General features: G+C 32.9%; 1 protein-coding gene and 1 long non-coding RNA gene across 5 annotated transcripts in view; both read right to left on the minus strand.

The window, feature by feature from the left end:
- Moe (moesin) overlaps window positions 1-23,676 on the minus strand; it is a 42,198-nt gene extending 18,522 nt beyond the window's left edge. For 2 of the 4 annotated variants that reach the window (XM_076791965.1, XM_076791967.1), the window contains exons 1-2: window positions 14,901-15,133; window positions 14,533-14,712 (exon numbers count right to left, since the gene is read on the minus strand). In XM_076791965.1, the coding sequence (XP_076648080.1) occupies window positions 14,533-14,712; window positions 14,901-14,921 (201 nt within the window). In that variant the 5' untranslated portion in view covers window positions 14,922-15,133. Of the gene's footprint in view, window positions 1-14,532; window positions 14,713-14,900; window positions 15,134-18,494; window positions 18,550-23,507 lie in introns of those variants that run through there. The other 2 variants (XM_076791966.1, XM_076791969.1) reach the window with 2 other exon arrangements.
- On the minus strand, window positions 9-11,104 carry LOC143356355 (uncharacterized). Its single transcript, XR_013082656.1, has 3 exons — window positions 8,401-11,104; window positions 2,515-2,813; window positions 9-2,453 (listed from the first exon to the last, which is right to left on the minus strand). It is a non-coding gene; the product is annotated as an uncharacterized LOC143356355 (long non-coding RNA).
- Window positions 23,677-23,927: the final 251 nt, after the last annotated feature.

The raw sequence follows: 23,927 nt of genomic DNA on the forward strand, positions 1-23,927 counted from the left end.
TTGTTAGTATTATGGTTGGCATGCGTCCAAAGAATGAAAATATGTTAGTGTTAAAGCATACGAATAAGCCGTTTAAATGCAGTTCATTCTGGGTAAAAAAAAGTACCCCAAAAAAATGGTCAAACAGTGATTTAGTTCCTACAGTATTTTATGCAAAACGTCTTCTTTAAAGAAAATTGTCGAACACTACGTTTTAAACATTTCGCAAGTCACCATTGGTTTTATAACAAAAGCAAATACGCGTTGGTGAACATTACATCACTCATAAGGAAACTGCGGGAATTAAAGAGTAGAGATCGCTGAACATTATAATATTGACGGCACCATATATTGTACTATAACAACTAAAAGAAGAATAATAAAACAGTTAGTACATGGTTTCCTAACGCAAACGCTGAGAAGATCCAGAATTTCAGTTTTTAAATATTTCTTTCACCTTGATTTTATCTTTTTAAGCGTAAAAAAAATTTGATATTAGAAATTGTTGTTGTAGAGGCTTCTATATATCGGTATTGGCGGTAGTTATTAGTGGAAAAATCTTGACTCAAGATTAGAATTGACTTAGGAAAATGTAATTTAAAATTAATCAATTACAGTTTGGTTTATGAGTCTTTGTATTAATGTATACTTTTGTAAAATTTACTTATCAATTCTTGTCATTTTATCCCTGATTCTAATATCGATATCGCTATTCTTCACAATGGAATTATAGAAATCAAAAATATTTCAATGTAAACAACATGTACGATTCAAGATACTTTTCTCCTGAAAAATGTCCATAGTAAAATTGCGGTCAACATTTTCTCTCAGACAAAAGATTGTTACATGCACATGGTACACTGTTTTGTCGCAGAGGCTTAATAACCCAAATTGAGCATATCCTTCTCGTGAAGTATCATCAAGAGAAGGAGGATGATTTAGACTTATTCGTGATTTAATTGTCAAAATTGTTACTGTTAATATAGAGGAGATTAACTAAATAATGCTTATTAGTGATTTAATTTTAAACATTGCTACTGTTAATATGGAAGAGATTAACGAAGTAACACTTATTCATGATTTTATTCTAAAAATTGTTACTTTTACTACGGACGAGATTAACGAAATAGCACTTATTCGTGATTTAGCTGTAAAAATTGTTACTGTTAATATGGAAGAGATTAACAAAATAGAATTTCTATTGAACAACGCGTTTGATGTTATGAAATTTTGTTATGTATTCTTTGGGACACACGATTTGTTCGCATTCAACTATACTGAACAAACATTAGGATGGACATATTCGTCGTACGTTTATGATACGTAAAATGTTTAGTTCCTTACTAATTGATAATATTTCTAGTACTATAACACACCATAACTTGTTCAGCGATATCGATTTATCAAGCCGCGTAGTTCGAGCATCTTCTTTGATAAGGACGTTTATTTGTAATATGTCACGAACTAATCACTTGTTACCAGTCTTCTATCGTAACATTTTTTTTTACCCAGAATGACCGTGATAGTTTCATCTATGCAAGAAAGATACGCGTATCTCATTAAAAATAATGATGCAAATATACAATTCACATACAATGGCGCACCTGCGAAAGAAAAGTATCGTTTACATCTTTCCCCGTGAACATTGTTATCTAGTTGCAATCAGGAAAGAGGTGAAGACTTATTTTTATTACGTGAATCACCCTGTATGTCAGCGATATTTTATTTGATATCAACTGACATGAAAACCAACCTAGATCGTGTAGTTTACCGCAAAAATTTCGAAAGCTAGTGACACTGTTATATGACTGCGATTTAAAAAAACACTAATTCTGAATACAAAACTGCATTGTTAAGATAATATCGCAAACAAAAATTATTCGTATTTTCATAGTAACTCTAATTATTCTGAAGAATTCTTATATTAGGGGTACCTATAAGCAATGTCGCTTTTTTTACATTTGTATAAGTTAGTAATATTTAGTACAAAGTAATTAATTACAGATTGACTTCACACTAAATGTTAGCAAATTTTATTGGTATGCAGTCCACGAATAAGCTGGCAATGTTTCATCAAACTGGAAAAACGACATTCCTTATGGGTACCCCTAATATTAACATATTCTGAATTGAGATATCGGAAAACACTACATAGCATAAAATATAAAAAATTGCAAGTATTCTTCCTAAAAGAATGTTTTATTGAATAAATTTATACAATTTAACGTCAAGCACCTTCAAAATCATCCCATTATACCATTGTAGTTTTATATTACGATTAAACTTATTACTTAAAGATTATAAACAGAGATACCTTGATTTTGCTATTTATTTCTTGAAGTATCCTACCCGGAGGATATGAGTATTAGTGGGTATAAATTAATGGAGATTTATCATTTTATTTTACGATCGAAGTTATTAGTTGAAGATTATAAAGAGAGATACCTTAATTTTGCTATTTATTTCTTAAAGATCTCTACCCAGAGGAAATATTTTATCCGGCATCGGCAGTTAATACGACTGTAACTAGTGGACGAAACGAGAAAGGAAATATGTCTCAAGCGTGCATACGTAATATGCAGAACTCAACATGTGTTAAGATCATACTATCAAGACGTCCTTGTAACGCAGACCGATAACATAAATAGCTTATACATCATCGATGAGAGTGGGGGAGGGGGGATAAAAGGGGTACAGAGGGAACGTCGAAAAACTACCTGTGGCTCTCGGACTAACGCCGGCTAATCGCTGGAGTCTAGCATAGACGTTGCGTAATAATCCACAGTTCACAGGAAAGGACACCTGTATAGGTTGCTCTTCCGATTCGCTGTCTGCTGTGGAACATCGGTCATTTGTGAAACGCTTAATCAACGATTACAAAACAGTTTTGTCAAATCTTCCGTCGAGAGAACTGCCATCGTACATCAAAATGCATAATCAGCGATCTGCTCTTTTCCAAGTCTGTTGAACGACGCGCGATGCGACGCAAACCGCTAATAATAAGATTCCCGAAAATCGCATGATTCACCGGTTGCATCCGGGAAGTAAAACTTCATAACGTACATTAAATTTTTATAGCAAATAAATTAAGACCGGGGTCACGCTCGCAAGGTCGCGTAGCGATAAAAGGCGACTGGGCATTTGGATAAAGTGAACGGTGGTGGACGCTTTTCTCGTTTCCTTAAATGGTGTCTGCTGTAATGAGTCATCCTATGTTATTTTCATGCCATTGACGTAACACACATGACCGGAGCCGCTAATAAAACAACATGCCTCCGGTACAATGTGTTCGGTGCTGACTGTGCTCGTCTCCGTTCCTTCTTTTTTTTTTCTTATTAGGCTGTAACATATGGAACGTTCGTTTCCAATGAAACACGTACCGAGTGTCCGTTAATTCGCGATCCGATGGTAACGTCTTACGATTTTCATCGCGGCTGCAATCGCCAGGACGTCTTTATCCTTAATGATTTCGCGGAAGAAAATTTATTGTGTGCCTACGTTTACTTTAACGCACCGATGGCAGGTTAAAATTGTGATTGAAATATTCACTGTAGAGTAGCAATTAAGAATCGAAGTTTTAGTTTTCCGAGACCGTGTAATTAGATTGCCATGACAGAGCCACGTTCAATACCTCACAAATGAAATCTTCTATCAAGATGAAGACAAACATGCGGCGATAGTAACTATAGCAATAAGACTGCACTACAGCAATATCGCAAGATGGAGACGATGTACTGTTAAAGCTAGTTCAGACACGACGGAAATCGCGCGTTTTGGACCGCGCGGTTTGAACGACGGATTGTTGGAACGCGCAGTTTCCACCGTGCCTGAACTAGGTCTTAAAATCAGAACGAAAATTTTAAGATGAAGTTTTAGGAGTAAGAATAATTTTACAAGAATGTAAAATAAATTTCCATTAGATAATATGAATCTGAAGAATGCTCGCAAGAGCTTAAGAACAATATTAAGGCAGAAATCGGGTCGTTACAGTCGCATATGTTCACAGCAGTCATGTACTGGAAACATTCTATTTAAAACTGAAAATGTGAAGCATTGATTTAATAATTAATTTAACCAATAAAAAGACGATAAAAATTTAAAGCTAGTTCGCGAATTATGAACCACCCTTTACGTTTTTGGATCCGATCAAAATAACTTCGTTACAGCTTACGTCAATAACTAGAATATTCTACCATGTTATAGTCTTCACAGTGAAAGCTTTCGGGGTATATTATTATGCTGTGCTAAAGAATGACGTCCAGAGTAATTCTGTAATGTCTCAGTGGAAATTAACCCCGGGTATCTGGTTAATAAAAATATGCATTATTGGAATCGCAAATGTCGCTGCTACGAACAATATTTCTCGACGTGTGCAAGTGGTCGTATTTCAAGGCTATTTGACTTTATATACTTACTAGAACACTAAATTAAATCTGACTAAAACAGTTCACTATGTATACATGTCGATCAAATATGTATAGCTACCTCTGGCTGCGTTTCGAAACATTATACAAATTCAGGTTTTTACAAAGGAATTTAGCAGCAAACATAATTTAATAAAAAATTTATTTCCATCGTGTTTATTTCCAGTGAAGCAAAAATAAAATGATGCGGTATTCAATTATATTGAACTTTGTATTTTACTTTACAAAATTGTGTGTGTTACAAGTTTATGAAAGTGTGCATTCTACTGTTAGCATCAGGTTGGCTCTGAAATTTCCCAGAATTTAAAAGTGCTGTTTTTATTGCAAATATGTTTATTTGACAACATTATGAAAAATGCTGTTTAACAAGTTGTGAAAGTAAAGGTTTTTTATAAAATATGTAGTTATGTAAAGTTTTCATAATTCTTATATATTAGGTTAAGTATACCTTAAATGGTACCCTAGATTTCAAACTTTTACGTTAATAACATCAAAATAGATATTCGTATTCCAAATTCGGACAGATAGTCTTTTATTAACTTCGTCAATATATGGTACAATAGAATTTCCCCAGGTTAAGGTTAAAGATCTCAAAATATACTTTCGCATCGTGCTGTTATGTTTTTGTTTTCTCAAGCCTACACCAAAGCCGTATACTCTGTGACCCACCGGTGGCTATCCTCTCATAAATAAATGTTTCTCACGTAACGAGACCCACAGCTGAGTCCTTGTCGAAACTACTAAAGTCATTGTGAATGATTGCATGATGCTTTACTGATCGCGTGGTTGCAATTGACAAAATCATTACAAACACACCATCTACTGATGATGACCAACGTATCTCGGTTAATAAAAATTTTCCTGGATCATACGACCCACCCGTAGTTATATCATCATAATAAAAAATGTAACTATGAACACTGTGTCATAAATGATAATTCATTATACCGGATATTTCATCGTGCATGTTAAGAGCCGATATTTACAAACTCATTAATGATATCAAGATTCTTCTAAAATTTCATTGTTTGAAGAAACCTGTTTTAGTGTGTGAAAAAAAATATAATGTTATTTCAAGCATGTGAAATAAAAGGTCTAATACTTTAATAAAATATGGGATAAATTTGTATGCGTATTTACATACAGTCTTTTCTAAACTACTAAATTTTCTAAACTTTCCAACCAATTTTTAGAAAAACTTTTCGAAACTTTCTATGCCAATTTCAGCTTGAAATGTTCTTAAAAATTCTGCATAAGAATTGTAATTCAAACTCTTACAAGCATAATATTTCATAACCGTTCGGAACAAAAATTATTTTATCAGTGAGGATTAAGTGTGCTTACGAAAATTAATCCTATTTGTACTTGAGAAACTAAATGCACTCAACTTTTCATACATTTGAAGTAGCATTGCTCTTTTCATTCGCATAGTATAGAATTTTTTATTTTAATTTTATCTCCTGCTAACTTTTACTAATTTTAACTTCTGTTAATTTCAGCTATTAAACCTTTCAATTCGTCTTACTATAATAGGATCGTAACAATAAACATATGTTTAGGGAAAAATGACAATTTACACAATATTATAGATCCTCTCCGTCAGATAAAGAATAAAAACTTATCCAATTTATATTGCAGAATGTATACTTTGTTGCAATGATGGATAGCGACGAGATACTAACTTTTATCTATATTAATAAAATCGATGATTTCACTCAGCAGGAATATACTGATTTTACTGAACAGAGTGCAAAGATATAGTCAGCGACACTATACAGAGCGTCCCAAAAATGTCGTACATCCTTGAACAGGATGATTCCTGAGGTCATTTAAAGTAACTTTTTCTTTTAAGAAAATGCTCTTCACGGTTTTGTTAAGGAGTTATCATTGGAAAACACGGAGCAATCAGAGCGCGGTTACAGCGGACAATGGCGTTGATATTGGCCGAACTGGAATCCATCTGCTGTAGCCGCGCTCTGATTGGTTAGTGTTTTTCGTTAATAACTCCTTAACAAAGCCGCGGAAAACATTTTCGCAACGGAAAAAGTTACTGCAAATAACCTCAGAAATCGCCCCTTTCAAGAAAGTACAACATTTTTGGGACACCCTGTATAAGTGACACACTTGTCACGCTAACGGTGAAAAATTAGTCTACAAACGGGTGAATCGGCAAAATCCATTTATAGGCTTTAACAAACTTTGAAGAAATTCATTGCTATGCCAGTTGTATCTAATCCCTTCGCTTCAGCAATCTCTGCCGTAGCAGAGCACGATACGGCTTCTACATACTTGGAACGTTAAATCACACCTGACCGTCTGTGCGACACAGTGTTTATTCGTATAGATAAAAAGAGGAACATTGAACATACAATGAGTGAACTTCTTCTCTTTGTACCAAGCAGAAATCTGTACACTACGGAGGAGTTGAGTAACCGTTTAAAATACTGGAGCCTGTTGTACGGTTTCAACGTAACTTTCGAGTAACGAGATAAAGCGCACTACTTTCAAAGTAAAATTAACGGCATCTTCTTTCAGCTCGTATCTTCCGTACGAAACGCCCAAGGGCTACGCCATCGGTATCGCTTGAAAGCGCAAAGATAATTCGCGCGTGAACTAACATCTCTCTTTGGGACGGGCATAATTTCTGAAAGATATTTGTACACTGACGCCTGCTCTGCGAGCCATGATCAAACAAAACCAAACAGAACGTACGCAGACTCCGCGAAACGTAGGTGACGATTGCTGCTTCAGCCAGTCAGAGTTGGGCATTATTTAGATAAACAATTATTTAAATAACGATTCGAATAAAAGATACTTTATCTTTATTCGTTATTCGAAGGTTCGAATAAATCTTCGTTCGACGAGAATCGAATAAATAATTTTATTCGACGAGAATTTATCCGACGAATAAAGATAATTTTTTTTATTCGAAGCGGATTTATTCGAACTTCGAGTAATTTTGTCATCTTTTATCTGTATCTTTTATTCGAAGGCTTCGAATAAATCTTCGAATAACTTTTGCCAGCCCGAATAAACAGCGACGAGGTCCGACGAGCGCCGAACTTCAAAGACCCAGCAACTGACAAACGGCATACAATGTAAGCAGATGGAGAATCGCGCACGAATGAAAGTTTAAACTTTTAGATTTTTCGATATACCTTCATAAAATTGTGACGAGTGAATTGATGGGATTTTCCTGGTGAAAATGAGTTCAAATTCGAGCGTAATCGAACGATTTTCATTGATTAACACGTAGTGTTACAATAAAAATTACAATCTTATTGAAGATAGTCCAAATGAAGCGGGGTGGACTCATTTTCATCGGGATAAGCTCCACAACTTATTCATATGAACAATATTATTGTGATTAAAAATATAAAAGCTTAAATTGCCAATAATGCTCGATTCTCCATCTGCTTACATTGTAGGCTGTTGGTCGGTCTTATCTTTTAAGTTCTTTTTTTTTCTGTTCGAGCTCATTCAACTGAAAAGCAAACCTTTGTCTTTGATGATATAAAAATATATAAATTCGACAGTTTGTATATATCGGATTAGATGTTTTCCAAAATTGAATGCCCGATTTCATTCCTAAAATATAAATGTGCAGTTTCCAGAACAGTGGACAAAGGTCAAAACATTTTGTCCCATTTATCCACTGGATATTAATTGGGCCAACTTGTCCCATTTATCTACTTCGGAATAATTGCGTTTTAATTACACCATTGTGGATGTTTTTGTAATTTCTACCCGACATTCGTTTAACCTTTTCCCGCTCTTTATCTGCACTGCTTAATCATCTCCTAACGCTGTTTCTTCCGCTTACTGCCTTTTATATATGATATACAGGATGAGTCACTCAAGTCTTCCGCTTGAAATAACTCTGACATTATCGTGAGGGAGTCTGTATCGTATTCGTGGTTAAACGAATTTCGGGATTTCCCTGAAAAGGCCAGTCGTTCTTGCAATTAAAAATCTAATCCCGCCTCCCGACGCTTACCAGGTCATCCTCGAACTCATCATCGTCCGTATCGGAGTCCGAGTAACCTCGCAGCTTTCGAACTTTCTTCTTCACTTCTTTCTTCACCCGCCTCGCTATCGCATTTTCCTGCTGCATGTACAATCGTGTCCCATCGTTAACAAGAGAAGGCTACCAAACTCTAGCAACCAACCTAACCGGATACAAGCTAGCTGTACTGGCTGAGATATCGCCTAGCGGTTTGTGAAATCAGCGACACATTTGTCTAATTACGATCAGGTCTGTTTGACCGAGTGATCGGTCATTCATGTAATATACACTGTGGTGCCTAAACTATAGTGCTACCCAAATTTTTCAGATTTTTTAACTCTGGGAGACTAGTACAGGGTAGACAAGGTCTGTACTTCCGAAAACCGGCCACGTCCGATTTGGCTGAAATTTTGCAAATAGCTTCACTTTACATAAAAACAATGTTTGCGAGACGGATTTTCGGCGTCTCGAAATTTAAAATTTTGCGAAGGATGTTTTTACCATTTTAGTGTCTCTCCCTGTAATTTTAGAAACTTCTATACTTCGATTTCGCTGAAATTCTGATGTGCTTTCTTTATTTTTTCATCTAATTCCTATCAACTGCAATTTTTTAAAAAATCTTTTTGCACGTCATTCGGTAAATCAATGCTTCTAATTACTCAAAAAAAGTCAGGTCGTTTGGCCTAATTTTTAAAAAGTTATACTGATTTAAATTCTAAAATTCTTCTCTTTTCATTATATATAATTTCTTTTTAACTCTTTTCTCGTAACGCTATTAACATTTGGAAATCATTATACATACAGGGTGCCCGATTTAAGTGAGAACAGTTAAATATTTCGAAAAATATTGAAGGTAAAAAAAATGACGAGGACAAAATGAAAAGACACATATCGTGCTGATGTTCACAAGACCTTCAAAATTACCCTGAAATTTTCCGTGAATATCAGATTTAAGTTATTAAATGGGGGCTCTATGTTATGTATTATGTATTCTTAAACTTAAACCATTACCGAGATATGAAACGACAAGTTCATAGTGCTAACGGCATTAGCGTTATCCGATGCATACCGCACCGTGAGGAGGTTGCTTGTCCTTGCTTATAAACCGGACACGCTGTATAAATGTTCGAAACTCTTGAGAATTTTAGTGCTGCTACAGTTATGCTCCACAGTGTATATTCGCGAGTAGGCGTAACCCGTCATTGCACACTTTAGCGTAGAAAGTTTACGACTTGAAATCGTGATTGGAGTGCGAGCGGTCAATGAAAGTCCTTGCGAACAATATGATTCACCTACCGCCATCTTATGACGGTAAGAACCTTCGCGAACTATGTAGCTATGTCGCTTATCGGTGACCATCTCGCTACAATGCAGACCTTTGCTCAAGGTGACCTACTTTCAGACTGGTCATGAAACTATTGAACTTTCTTCGGATTTTATAAAACATTGTTCCAGATCGAAGTTGAATTATTCATTAACGCAAATCACTGCCGCGTGAACCTTGTTGGATTTTCCGCTCGGACCGTTTTGATCATCTACTACCGGAATAATGTGCTGTATATTTCTTAAGTAAATGATTGATCTTATATCGCGCGGTTCAACGTTATGTCTTTTTCCCGTTAATAATTCTTTTTAGAAGATGCACCGTCGACGATTCACGCGAATTGAGTAAAAAAATCATGCAAATAAAACTATGTATGCTATTTTCAAATATACATACTTTTACAGTACGAATCATTAAAACTCCAATGATCGCACATACATATTTTATTATAGCAGTGTACGCGACGCTGCGGTTTTCCTAGTGACGTACAAGCGAAGCTAATAAGTTTTTCTTTAAAACTGCCTTCGCAAAATTGAATAACTGATGTGTTAATATTTATGTAAACACCTTCCTCATATTATGTAAAATAATTTCTGTAGAAAAATACTAAAACACATCTATCGATGCGAAACATCACTCCTTTGAGAAGTATCATATTTTAACAAAATTGTAATAATACGGTTCTGCCTAAACCATATTAAGAAAAATACGTTACACTATCAATAATAAACAATGTGTCGCTTCATTCTTAGTAACTACTACTAAGTAAGTAGATAGATTACTAACAATAAGTAAAAAGTAGTAAAACTGCTAAGTAAGTTCAAAAGAAATAACACCGGTCAAATTAAATAAGTCTTCGTTTATGATTTATCGTCAATCATGGTGGTCGATAACAGCGTGATATGTGGTTGGGAGTAGAGCCCACAAGATTTCCTGGTGAGTCGAGTAAATGGTTGCGCAAGCGCGTCGTGCTTTCCGATCTCAGTGCAGTCATACTATACGTGACTATTACATAGGATTACAAACATTAGTTTATGTAAGTAAACTACTCTCAAAGCACCTACCCTAAAAATTTCATTGAGAAATTTCTTGAAACAAAAAAAAATTTCTTGTACACAAATCCATTACATCCCAGTATAAACTGAACGAGAACCTTTAATATTTTAAAACATTATTTTCAGAAGAAGTACTAAAAATATCTCAAGAACTAAGAAACGAAGTTCAGTTAAATTTTGTACAGCTATTTTCGATACTAGCACCTACGTACATATTTATCATGTGATTTTTCATATGTATTATAAACAACAAGAACTGGTTTTATTGTTCATTTTGAATTACTAGTTCGAATTTTATGCGCACCAAAATTTATAAAAACACATATCCGATTTTAATACGAACCGCTACATTTTTGTCACTTTCCAAGATTTTTCAATGAAATTTTTAGACATTACTGTTCTTACTATATACTTTTAAATGACAATTACAGTTACTCAATAAACTATTGTTATATACATGATAAAAATTCAACGTGATCTTTCTCACATTAGCCGGGTCCCAGAGATACCGTTCGTTGGTGAGATTTCAGTGAAACTTTTCAGTACTGACCCAGTCACCGTAATTTCCTCATTCATGGCGCGTTGGGAAAGAGCACATTTTCAATAGATTAATTATGAACTATTACAAAAATATGAATTTCATTGGTAAATAGCGAACGGGTTCACACATTCTCTTAAAAAATCCCACGTGTACATCAGTAATAAACAAAAATTTAGAGAAAAAGTATTTAACATACTATTTAATGTATCAAATGCTGCACATATTAACAGAAATAACATTTTAGATAAAAATAGAAACGTTAACAAATTTATTTGAAAAATATGGAGCATGAAATGAACTATTTTAATCTTGAGTTTCAAACATGTGCTTAAAATATTTTTAATAACAAAAATAAATGTAGGAAGGGAATAGCATCATCAACAAATTCATTTTTAGTTTACGTACGACTATTGGCATATGTATAACATCAAAATGAAAGAACTTCATCAACTTAAAATGAAAGTACTTTATAGTAGAGTTAGACTATGTCCATTGTTTATCAAATAAAATAGTATTTTTAAATAATTTAATTTAGAACCTTCTTTATGATCAACAATTTTGTAATAAAAATATCATAAATTAAATGGAGGTATTTCTCTATTAGAGATGAGTTTAAATACACCATAAATCAGGAAATAACACGAATTGGGTCATTCTAAAAAAATTTCATGAGAAACTTATTGTCGAGAACGAACCCTGCATCTCTGATATTTAACGAATTTAAGAAATTTCAAGCTGAATGATGTTGAATAACCGTGGTAGCCTCCACATATGATGCGCTGTTGCCGCACGCTTGTTTTCGAACACCGGGGTTCCGAGTTAAATGGATCAACCTTCCCCCATTTGCATTGTACTATATTCAAAGTAATTAAGATTTGCTAATTTATTCGGCCAGTTGTTTATATTAATACAGCGCATGTCAGCGCACACACGCACGTATAGTTACAGATAACATAATTACTTTATCTAATCTTTACCTCTGTCAAAACGCAGGAAATCATTTAATATGTCATATATCATTTTATGTTAATAACATAAATAGAAGCTCGAATGACTCATCCAAACATCTACATCCAAAAATAAATGTTTAATAACGTTTGAATTATTGAATTGTACTCTACACATAAATCTTGCCTAGTTTTGTCCAAATTTTTAATAAGTATCATGACTGATCTGTGGATTTTTATGCAAAACTAAAGTTGTACGAATTAATTAAATTTATTCCTGTTCTTGATAATTATAATAAGTTAGAAAGAGTGCATGTTTAGACCAATTTTTTCGACACGGCTTTGTTAGAAACGCATCAAATCCGCCGTCCAATAATGAAATTATAAAATTGTTGGACAAATTTCCATTATTCACATATTTAATTTGTCTCGTACCAATTAATTGTAACGTAGTGTGAGATTGTTTTACTCCATGAAAAATGGATGATACAAAAAAAAACAGAGATACGAGCAAGTCGAAAAAGAGAAAAATGGCGAGACAATGAAAGTACACGAACGACTGTGTCAAGGTGAAGGCGCGTCTACATCATCCACACGGTGAAAGTAGATGGCGTATCTACCGAATCGTAACTGTACTTCGAGCCAGGTATCGCGGGACCCAGTATACGAAAATCGGTTAAAGCAAATAATATCTTTGAAATGATAAGAGCAGAGCAGAAAATTACGGCGCCGGACAAATAATTCGTAATATATCTATTTTTATCTGTGCAAAATAGAATTACTCTTGAGCGTAATGAGATAATAATCACATGTACAGTTTGGTAAGCAATCGGGTAGAGCACGACTATAAAAGTCGACGACACCAGCATCCATCGTCAACGAGTCTCCTAAATAAGTTACTTTCTTGCAGAATTAACGCAAGCATTCGAATTCGTTGAATTGGTAACGTTATAATTGCGCGCTACAAACCCCCTTTTATCTTAAATATTTACTTAAAATTAAATTTATTGAAATTTACTAAATTTATTTACAATTTTTTTAACAGATTTTCTTGAATTACATGCACACTGTTCAAAATTGTAACTTCTGTTTTACAACATTTTTATGTTGAAAGCAAGAACAGTTCAATTTTTCAAAATAAATTTAAAATGACTTTAATACGAATCGTACCAAGCGCAAAATATGACTAATATATGTTTGTTCATAAAAATGACAAGATTAAATTTTATTATATTCCTTGCAATTTTTATAACAGTGTGTGCTTGAATGAGAAGGTATTTATTTAATCATTTCTAATGGAAGCATCTTTGTAATTTCAATAGTTGTAAAATGAAATATATAAAACCGGTCAAGTGTTAAATAACATTTTCCCTTGCGTTTTTATATTTAGATGTTGAAAGAGATCTACGTTCTAAATAATCGTGTGGGTCCACAAATTCTTTTTCATAATATACAAGCAGTAAAAATATTATGAGTTGAATTTAGAAATTACATTAAATCATAATGGTTTAATGACCTGTAAATACTTTTTCCTACATCTTTCGAATTTGTTTAATCCAAAAAGTGTTGACCCTCGTCGTAAAATGCTTGGGTCTCTTCGGACGTAGTCGTAGTAGACTTGCGTCGGCTATTAGATACGACGGTAACCATTTGTTTGTTACAGTGAAGAGAAGCCGAGAAATGCAACATATTGTTTGTTCTGCGCTATCATAGAAAGTAACTTTTTTTGTACAAATTGTATGGAAACGGAATAGATATAATTTTTTGTATTGTTTAAACAAAAACCTTTCTTAGAAACGACAAGTTGTTGCCCGAACTTTCGATATTGCAAAAATGAAACACATCTTTCACACAATCAGCCAATAGTAATCTAAGAAATCCTGTTTCAATTCGTATGTTTATATATTAACTGTACAATAAGATACAATTTTTAAAGTGTAAATAAATTTCTGATCTACAATATTTTCCCACTATAAAAGGGCGCTAAAAAGACTATGGTCAAGTAACCTACTAATTTTTCGTGAATACCTGTGAATATTTCGTTTAGTTTAAAATTATTTGAAAATTAATAAACTCTAGGTTGAACAAATTAAGAGATTAGATCTAATACAAGTAAATCTTGATACTCTTTCCAATGTCTAGAATAAAGCATTACAATACATTTGAAAGCGACTACGAATACTTCGAAATGGTCAATTCCTAAAGGCCAGTAAATTGCACATTAATAAGTGTACTAAATGAAACAAGTTATCCTACCTTTTTGTACAGCTTGATCCATGTCAGGTCTCCTTTATTGTCGGTGTATTGTAGCCCGAAAAACCACACCTCACGTAGTCCGATCGTTTTCACAACCTGGTCGAAGAGTTGCTTCCCGGTGGTCGTCTGCTGGATCGCGAACTCCAGTTCGGCGTCCATCGTCGTCACCCTGACGTTCATCTTTGCATGCGAAAGAAGAAGAAACGAAAATCAAAAACTATATCCAGCCCCAGCAGCAGAGGATTCCGCGTCTAATCCGTTTCCAACGTATCTCACAAACTTATATCCGAAATAAAAGAACACACTGTACGATACGATTACAATGGGTTTCTTCGATCACCCGTAGAAAGGTTTCGATGCACGCTTACCATTTTATTACCAGCAACCATGGCTGCTATGTTAAACTACCACGCGGATACGAACGAACGGACGAACGAACGAGTCGATTAACACGGAATAATGTAAGGCACGTCTGTGAAGCACTCTGCACAAATGATTCGGTGCACTGGAAATTGAAAAATGTTAATTAAACCGATCTCGCTCGAACAAGATGTGACTGTTAGCGTTTGCCGGTCTCGAGATGGACAATGCGCTAAAGGGGCAAGTGCAGTCACCAGCGTCTTTCTCCCCACCCCACCGCCCCGCGACCATAAGCATTGCATCGTTCCCCTTCTTTGTTAGATTCACTGCTCTATCCAGCGGTATGGAGAAAGAGAAACAGGAGGAGGTCACGTGAGGAAGCCGGTGCGCTTAACCGTGGCCAATCAGCATCGAGCTAAAATACCGGGTGTGCGGAAGGAAGCAACAGTTCCGTTAACAGCGACCTAAGTTTTCGTACGATATTCAGAAACTATTACGTCAAAAATTGTTGACCGAGCTGTAATAAAACAGAAATTTAAATACACTATTGGCACGATACTTCTAGAATTCCGAAAACCGTTAACGAAGGGAACGTCGAATTCGTTTGAAAATCGTTTTGAAATCCCCCCCATAGGGGGCATGGCGAGTTACCACATACATTCAGTGCCGGCCTTAGCGTCGACAAAACAGGGCACTTGCCCCGGGCCGTGTACTTGAGGGGCCTCACATTTACTGTTAGTTATTCCCTCAATTGATAACAAATAAATAAATGTAATTGCGATTGCTGAGATATCCAATGTTTTACTTTCTTTGTTGTACCATATGTAGACATACATTACCTTTCCATCAGGGCCAGGCGTGCCACGAGTAGCGCGCTTACTGTTAGTTTTTTCCACAATTAATAAAAAGTAAATAAATGTAATTATAATAACTGAAGCATATAATCTTTTACTTTTTTTTACTACACTATTGTGTATATGTATTGGGTATATGTGTTTTCGATAATCTGCTGTTACAAAGTTAAATACTTTTTGGAAATTGTAGATGATACAGACCTAAATTAATTTATGAGACTAATCATTTTACTAGAAATGTTTATGTTTATATAATGTACAACCAATTAACGAATAATAAAATAAAATTGTAATCACTAGACTGCGGATTTTTATGCAACATATAAATTGTCTGTATTAATTGTGAGACACAAAAACCACATAGACATATCCTCCTTTTCTTAATAATTTTATTGAGTTGAAAACAATCTACACATTTGTATCGTAAATGCATAAAATCCGTAGTCTAGTAATCACATTTAGTTCTAGAAATTCAATTATTATTTTACTCAACTACTCCGAATTACTCTATTTGTAATAATAGTAATAATGATAATAATAAATGATAAATCGTGTATTGACTTTCGCCTTCTGCGATTTTGTCTCGGCTGTTAAAGATTTGTTTATCTAGTATTCGCATATACTTTACAGTTATAGTTTTATTCATTTAAGTAAAAGATTCTAATTTTTAACATGCTTCGTATATAACAGCTTTTTTCCCTGCATCTCTTTGATTATTCTTAACATATCCGGATACTCTATATTAAATCTACACGCTGCGAAAAATTATTCTATTTGAAATTTTAATTAGTGCAAACATTGCCTATCTAGTAACAATTTGGAAATAACACAGCTTGTGATTTAAATGAAAGTAAATATTTGTACATGTGAAATGATTAATTTGGAAGTTAAGGAGCGCAAATGTACTCGTAATACATATTCTATTATTAATTGATTAAAATATAACATGGAATATGTTTTCCATTTAACAATAAAATTAAAAAGAATTTTCTGTACTTTCATTCATACATGAAATGATTGCTTTCATTTCAATCTACACATTTTTTAGATGAATTTGTATGTTTTATTTAGAAACAATTAATATAGAAAGTTAATTTGTAATGAATGTATGATTTTCTGAGTTTGTCTATAAACATGTAAATTCAAATATAAACCTCTGATCTGCTTATTAATGAAATTTACAAGTTAATTTTTTGTCTATCCGTATATGTAGATAACGACAAAATGTATACTATGAACTTGAAATAATTATTTTCTTTAATTCTTGTACCGTTTTGAATGTTCGTATAAAAAATCGTGTTTGTTCAAGTCAGACTCGCTCCGCGTAATTTCAGCATACTATATGTACTATGTGAAAAAATAAGTCAAAAGGCAATGGTAAAATAAAATTACAATTTTAATGAAACAAATGATTAACTTTACGGAAAAAATGCTACAAGAGATATTGAAACAAAATAAATGATCATTGGTTTATGATCGGTTCGTACGTTTAAAACAAACAGATGAAGATCGGATAAAATGTGTTATGTATATATCACAACCGTAGGTAAACTTATTATAAGCCTATTTATTTGATTGCTAAAATATTTTCGTTAATGTAGCAGTGCAAAATGTAGAAAATAGTCATTGAAATTGTTTTTAAATAGTACGTCATAATTCTGAAATTTTTAATGATAGAAGAGATATGTATATTCCTAAATCACAACAATTTTATCTATAATACGTTAGTGGAATTTAAACAAATAATCCTGACACACTTCAGTACACAGACATATATGATTGCACCTATGAATATTAATTAAAAAATCGAAGTACAATATATTCAGTCATGTGATCGTAACTAACAATTCTATCGCTCTAAAGAATCTTGCATTTCCTAGTCAAACATTACTTAAAAAACATTAGAAGGGAGACTGAAATATGAAAAAAGAGTTAAAGAGAAAGAAAATATCCAAAAAAAGGGGTGAACGTTACACAAGAATCACAAAATCTTTATGACGACAAATAAACATGATGAAGGACGATACAAATACATGTGTTAATTATATAATGAAATCACCGAATAACTTTCACTGACAATAATTTTACCGTTGACAGTATTAACTAATAGTGTTTTTTGTTTTAAACATTTATAATGTTTATTTCTATAATTAAAAGACCAAAGCGTTTCTAAGTACCTTATCATTAAATTTCGGTTGTGATATATACAATTTCGGTAAACATGTATCTAATCTATGTTTTTCAAAGTTGATATCGATAATTTACGCGAAATTAATATCAGTTGATTTCAATGTATAATAACTCAGCACATGCATAAAACGTTGAAAACATTTGAAAATTGTTGGTTTTATGTTTCTCGGTATTGTTGTTCGTGTCATTGTACATACAATAGAAACTAAGAAAAAACTAAGAAACTCTTTAAATAATAGACTTTCGCGTGATTACTTACTTTAAACTTTTAATACTTAATACAATGTAAATTATTTGCAGTCAACATCAAAATGTACCCGACAATAAAATTTTGTTCCAAACATCCAAAATTTTGTTAATTTTTAAATAAAGAAAAAGGTGTATAGTTTTATATTTTTCATAAAAATGTCTATTCACGCCGATTTCGACATTTCTTCGATGTCATGAAAAACCACCTCAGGGTTCAACAATTGTATGGAATATCTATGTACATGTATAGATATAATATTCTACTGTAATAGAACACAAGATGAAAATTAATTATAAAAATATACATACCGACTTCCGCATTGTGGCAGCTTAGTTTCTCTTGCTAAACAGTAAAACTATCCGTCTGAAACGAAAATTACATGCAACTAGTAAAGTTTATTTATCATTATTATTATTTAAGTACTATAATTACAAATATTACTAAATCAGAGTAGTAAAGTATTTCTTTTCAAATATGTCAATTATGTTAATATTCATTTGAACGTATAATGAGTATAGCCAATTAAGTGGATTAAAAGTGCTCAGAAATTAATTTGAACTTTTAATGAATCATCCAATGGCTTGCAAAAATATGTACTTTATATCTAGCTTTAACCCCTAGTCTGCACTGAACAAGTAATAGTAGGGGTAATGTAGATATAGATATATAGGCTGTTCGGCAACAGGTGGAAGAAAATTTAAGGGGTGATCCTATCTTTCTCTTAATTGTCATCTTACGTCATTATTTTAATGTATTCCCTAAAATGTTTTACCGGCTATTACCGAAAAGCTTATAAATGATTTTTTCATTTCATAAATTAATCTTTACTTTATTTTAAATTATTAAGTATTATTATTAAATATTTACAAAACAATTTCGATTTTATTTGAAGTACATTTACACACTAATTATACTGTCGATTCTATGCATTTAGGGAAAACATGAAACAGTACAAGAATTTAGAAAATTTAAGAACATCAATATATTATTTTCAATTTTCTAAAATTATTATAAGAAAAAAGAAGTTCCTATTTAGCTCATGTTTCTTATGAATTTTATTCGTTTTTAAATTTTTTTCTTTTATTTTTATTTACTGAGACTTGGGTAGGTAACGTATAGAGTAAGCAATACATACAACGCAAGGGACACTCCAAAAAACGAAAAAAGGAATTATAAGGTAAATTAGGAGTTAAAATGATAGTTTTTTTAACAAAGTGACTGTTTTAAAGTGGGTTAGAAGTAAAGATAGTAAAATAGTGTATTAACAAAGGAACACTCGCAAGAGATATTCTGTAAGTGACATATGTCGATTTTTATCATTTTCACAATTTTTACAAACATAATACAATTTCTAATATTTGACTGCTTCTACTTTTGCATGGTGAGAGAAAAATTATTCGTTTTATCTCTATCGTTCTTTTATTTAGATGCTTGTAATTTATGGGAAAACGATTTTCGAAAAAATACTTTTATAACGAAAATTCAATTCCTACTTTTCTTTAGAAACTTTTATTATTTTCCAGATTAATGAGAGCTTCTTTTTATTCTAAATTCAACGATACAAAGACAACATTATATAAAACTAACCAACATGAATGTCATTACAAACATATTCTTTTTAGGAAGTATCGGTTACGATAGCAGGCAATGCCGAAGTACACAAAATTATTGTAACAATTTTACACACAGTGATTGTAGTAAATATACGACGTTGTTATAATATTGTTAAATTTGAAATAAAGAATAATAGTGCACCCCTTTAAATAAATTATCTTATTATTAATCTGGAAAATCTTATTTTTAATCTGAAAACGTTAGATCGAAAATAAAGAAAATGAAGTGATTAAAACCGGAATTTTAACGTCCACCGGTACATTCATATGTAATTGTATCCACGTTGACAGGATCCAACGAGCCTATTGTGATTTGAATTGTGAATGTGTAAAGAAAAAAATCGACTCAAACAAAAAGGGTCGCTTCTACTTCAAAGGCACAAAAGAGCCACCGACTAAATACAGTAAAATTATTACGTTGGTCTAATACACAATGATGCAAAATAACATCAAAATAGATCTGTATCGTGTGCCGAACGCCCCCCCCCCCCTCCATGTCAGTCAGAAATAAGTAAGAGGTTAATATAAGGGTTAGGAAAGTGGTGGGATCAAGAATATGGCGAGCGTCAGGAAGTTGGCGGGAACTGTGGGAAAAATTGTTAGAACGGAAAAACTGAGAAGAGGAAGTCTGCCAAATGACAGTTATACGGGGTGGGCTAATAATTGCGACCATATTCAATATTTCCATTATTTGTAATCATATGAAAAATTATATATACAACACTTGTATGGTGTAAAAGGGGAAATATTGTGATGTAAACATTTTTTTGTACAGCTGAAGGTGTTTCGGAGATTTCAAGGTCACCTTGATTTCTTTTTTCTTTAAATGGAATAACCTACTTTTTGTACCGTGAGCCGATAGAGTATCAAATTCTGCGTAAAAATGTATTCGCTTTCATGAGTCCTAGATCTAATTGTTAACGAGATATTATCGAAATAATGTCCCCTATGCACTCGCCATATTAAAGTTGAGAGACCAGTTCAAGCATGCACTAGCCTCCAGGTAGTAGGTACGTATTGCAAATTGTTTCGATAATATCTCGTTAACTATTAGGTTTAAGACATATAATTCATGATACAGAAGGTATGTCATTCTATTTAAAGATATAAAGGCGATCTTGAAATCTCCGAAACGCCTTCACCCATACAGAAAATGTTTACATCACAATATTTCCACCTCCATACCATGCGAGTTTTGTATTTGTCATTTTTTCATATTATTACACATAGGGGAAATATTCAAGGTGGTCAAAGTTAATGGTCCAGCCTGTATAAAGATACAATAGAATAAACATGAATAGCAGTGGTAAAAGAGATACAAAATCGAGTAAAGAATATGAAGACGTCGGTAAGTTCAAAAAACAAAAGCATGTACACAGATATTGATAAACAAAGTAACAGACATTTGAAGCAACTTAGTAGGCATAGCAAAGGTAGAAGGAATAACAAAACAGTTACACATACTGGTGAAAAACATAATATTTGTATGAAATAATTATTGAATATGTATAAGTTGCATAAGTTAGATAATCGTATAGAAATAATGAATGTAATATTAAATTATTATTTAAAAGAAGTAGAATAATTTATTTATATTTCATAACTATTCAATTATTCAAAGTGTAGTACATGAATAGGATGAAGTGAATAACAATACTGCTTAGAACATTGTAAAGTGGTCTTTCTCTGTATACATAAATACCAGAAAGTTTACATGATTATACGATCAACACTGTATTAGATATAATTTATCATTTCACTTGTAATAAAAAATGTCATTTGTAATAAAAAAAATATAATCCACTTTGAAATATCACCATTATTTAACATTTAATGTTTACTGCTCTGAACTGTATACACTTTTCTTTATAAATTATGAATTCTTTAAAATTCTTTCTAATTTTAAATGATTCAACCTATATACGAAAGTATTTCTTGTAGTAAATGAACCTTTCTCTTGAAAAAATAAGTATTGTGAACATAATATTGTTTACATCATTTTCAAAATTTATTTTGTACATTAAAGTGTAAATAGAATTACAAAAATGATACTGATATTTGCCCTACAATGAATTCTGTATATTTGTCCTTACAAAAAATAATATACAACAGACTTATCATTATAAGTGAGGAATAATATAATTTACTATATTTTAGTGACAGGTAATATTAGCTTATTAGTAATAATAAGAATAATAAAACACTCAACATTGGAATGTAATCTATTGGAATTTATTAACTTTATATGCTGAAATGTTTATAATTTACATTCTCTTTTTACGATAATGCACAAGGTTATTATTTCACTTTCAAGATTTATATCGCAAATTAAACTGCGATTAGAATTATCAGAAACAAAATCGTTATTTGATCTACAATATATCTTGAGTAGAATTATCTAATCTCTGATGTTTGAAAGAGTTCACGGCAGAAAGTCGCGTCAGTTTCGCCAAGTGTATTGTTAATTAACATCAGTTTATTAATTATCACTTTTTATTTTTAAGGATGACATATATACATTCAAAAACTGTTTGCACGTCTCCATATTGAAAGAAGAGACAAGTTATAATGTAAATCCGCGTGACCGACATCCGCTGACAGAAAGGAGTGCCTGCACACGGTGTCTGGCATTCCCATTTATCTAGGACCTCCGCGTCCGTTGAACCGTCGGTATCTTCGAATTTTTGTCAACTGAAGTAAAAAGGCTTTGTATCTGTCCGATTTTTCACAAGATACGAAGATAGAATGCATCTATTAATAAAGTTTCCATTTCCGACTACTAGCGTCCGAAGTCCAAAATAATCGTTGTCAAACACACATCGAACTCTGCCAATTAGTCCAGGAATTCGACTGTTTGCATTCAACCATGATAACACATCCGTGTCAAAAAAGATAAATATGTACAATGAAAAAAATGTACGTATACGAGATGTCGTACGTTAGAAATCTTCGCGTAACGAAAGGAATGTGATAAAAAAGGATTCGAAATGTCTTTCAAGGTCATCCATTGACGCTTAGTACACAGTTTCGACATCGGTAAATCACATCGGCCGTTGAGCTTAATTTGACACAATGATTGATGAAATAAACACCAGTGAACTTCTTAACGAGCATACGTTAATTTGTGTATTAAATTCGATTGGTAGCCATGTGTGGGAATTGTTATAACTAATCGCTGAGCATAGCTAAAAATCCGTAGAATTCACAGAAATATAAACGTGTATCCTGTCTTCGGCTCGTTTTACTTTAAACGAAAACGGTTACTAAACTCTCTTCAAGTTCTTGGTATTTCCGATTACACCTACGTTGTTACACCACTTAAATTAACACTGTATGTATATAGAACATTACGATCTCAGTTTTTTTACTGGAACATATCCGGCTGTAGTATAAAAAAAAATTAATATAACAGAATGTCACCCTTGATGAATGAAGTTAAAACCCCGATCGTATGAACATAACGAATGTATTTAGATTCAAAAGTGTTAAGTAATTTTATTATTTAAACGTTTCGATGTGGATTAGTAAACGTAAGGTTAGATTTACAAAGGAAAAAGCAAACATACACATAATGTCATAAACAAGTGTAATGTTATTAAGACAAATGATATTTCTATGTTGGTTATAAACATAATCTGTTTTAGGATCTGTAAAATATTTGAAGATACCATTTTAGTACTAAGCAACAATTCATTGTGTGGAACTTACATTATCGTGTTTATAAGATACGTATCCTATAACACATGTGCCACACATTCACGGTAGACTGGTGGCACTTGCACTACAACCGCGGCAAAAAACGACAGGAAATTGTATGTTCCACACCCAAAAATCCCGTCACGTTCAGACAATACTGACACCTCACTAATAATATGGCTGCCGCCTGTCCGTTCGTTCAATTCTCATGTAAGAAGGGGTACATCATAAACTATGTACGTACATGAGATAGACGATACGATTGTACGATAGATGTAAGAAGAGTGAAAAGCATTACACTTTTCTGAATTTTTAAACCATTTTTTTACGTATTTTTATATTTATTAGCATTTTTAGTTTTATAAAGAAATCTTAATTGTCAATAGTTGTTCACTTCCCTCCTGCTTCGCGATATACGTTTTGAAAAACAGT

Source organism: Halictus rubicundus, chromosome 8 (assembly GCF_050948215.1).
Source record: "Halictus rubicundus isolate RS-2024b chromosome 8, iyHalRubi1_principal, whole genome shotgun sequence".
NCBI lineage: Eukaryota > Metazoa > Arthropoda > Insecta > Hymenoptera > Halictidae > Halictus > Halictus rubicundus.